The sequence below is a fragment of the Triticum dicoccoides genome, chromosome 2A (assembly GCF_002162155.2).
Source record: "Triticum dicoccoides isolate Atlit2015 ecotype Zavitan chromosome 2A, WEW_v2.0, whole genome shotgun sequence".
NCBI classification, from domain to species: Eukaryota; Viridiplantae; Streptophyta; class Magnoliopsida; order Poales; family Poaceae; genus Triticum; species Triticum dicoccoides.
In genome coordinates this window covers 213,095,556-213,097,149 of record NC_041382.1, presented here as the reverse complement: position 1 = coordinate 213,097,149, position 1,594 = coordinate 213,095,556, and the positions used below count along the sequence as shown (strand labels likewise).

Genomic DNA, 1,594 nt, shown 5'->3' with positions numbered 1-1,594 from the left:
TCTCTAAGAGGGACTTTTTCTAGTCCCTACACAAAAAAGTCCCCGGAAACAAACACCTCCTCAATGCGCTCCCAAGAAGTCCCCAGCGACCACGCCATCCCTCCTTCCACCCCTACAACCTGAGACCCTGACCTCGACCCTCCCGTTGCCGACCGCGACGACCGCCCCGATGGCCACCACGGCCAGCGCCCCGCTCTTGCCGATGCCGGTCACCTCCGCCGCGCCCGTCCTCGTCGTCTTCACCCCGGAGGAGATGACAGCTGCCATCCGGTATCTCACCCAGGCAGTCACAGGCATCTACACGTTCCTCGTGAGATCCTATGGGCCGCAGCCGCCTGTGCCCTTCGCCACCGCCCCACCGCCACAGTAGCCGAGGATGGCAGCCGCCATCCTCGGTGACCCCCGTCGCCGCCGCCATGCAGCAGCTGCCGTGGCAGTCGCCACCAGCGACGAACCCTGGCGCCCCACCATGCAACAGGGGCAACAGCTGCAGCTGCCGCCACCGGCGACCGCGGCCCTGGGCATCCCAACGACGGGCCCGGGGGTGCCCATCCACCAGGTCCGGTTTCCCCCGTCGTCGTCTCCGTTATCGGCCTGGCTCACTGGGTCCCTTGAGTCGGTCTACACAACGGCCTCGGTCGGGCCGCACGTGCTGCCCCCGCCGGCGACGCACCCAGCCATGCAGTTTGGCGGGTCCTCGGGCTCCGCTGAGCCCTTCACCAGCGTCGACGGGCCCCTGTTCCAGGGCGGCACCTTGATGCCCACCTACTCGGCCCCGTCATCCTCGCTGCTCCGTGCTGACGAGGCGCACCCGCCCATCGTCCACGTCCAGACGCCGCCAAGATTCTCCAAGCTGGAGTTCACGACCTACTACGGCACCGTCGACCCCCTAAATTTTTCAGGGAACAACGCACGCTCACGTACGACCGCACCTGGATCGCCTCATATCATCTCCGAGGAGCCACGTAGACGTGGTACTATGCCCTCGAACAAGACGAGGGCGGCATGCCACCATGGGAGAGCTTCCGCGATTTGTGCCTCTTGCGCTTCGGTCCTCGTATCATCTCCGAGGAGCCGCGCAGACGTGGTACTATGCCCTCGAACAAGACGAGGGCGGCATGCCACCATGGGAGATCTTCCGCGATTTGTGCCTCTTGCGCTTCGGTCCGCCTATACGCGGGAGCCATCTGGCAGAGCTTGGGCATCTTTCGTTCCTCACCTCGGTGCAAGACTTCGCACCTCCAAACCGCTGAGCTCTTCGTCGGCGGCCTACCGGACCACATCCTTGTGGATGTGGAGATGCGCGGGCCACAGGACCTCCAGACGGCCATGTACTACGCCCTTGCGTTCGAGCATCGCGCGGTGGCCATCCAGCAGGCGCCACCGCCCCGGGCCGCCACCCTGGCCGGAAGTTCCCGCGCAGGGTCGGCCTGCCCAGGCTTCCGCGGCGCCCCTCGCCGCAGCTGCAGGATGCCCGTTCCGCCGGCTCACCCTACCTACCGGGCCACGTCTGCCCACGACTCTTCTACCTGGAGGCTGAGGAACCTGCCGCTGCCGGGCTCGGTGACCAGCCCCTCTCTCCCCCTCCCCCTCC

The 1,594-nt window shown here is 66.4% G+C and overlaps 1 protein-coding gene across 1 annotated transcript in view; it reads left to right on the top strand.

Moving 5' to 3' along the window:
- LOC119357800 (cysteine-rich receptor-like protein kinase 6) overlaps positions 1-1,594 on the top strand; it is an 11,894-nt gene that overhangs the window by 8,299 nt on the left and 2,001 nt on the right. Inside the window, exon 2 of the mRNA XM_037624627.1 lies at positions 59-78. Coding sequence (XP_037480524.1) covers positions 59-78 — 20 coding nt within the window. The remainder of the gene's footprint in view (positions 1-58; positions 79-1,594) is intronic.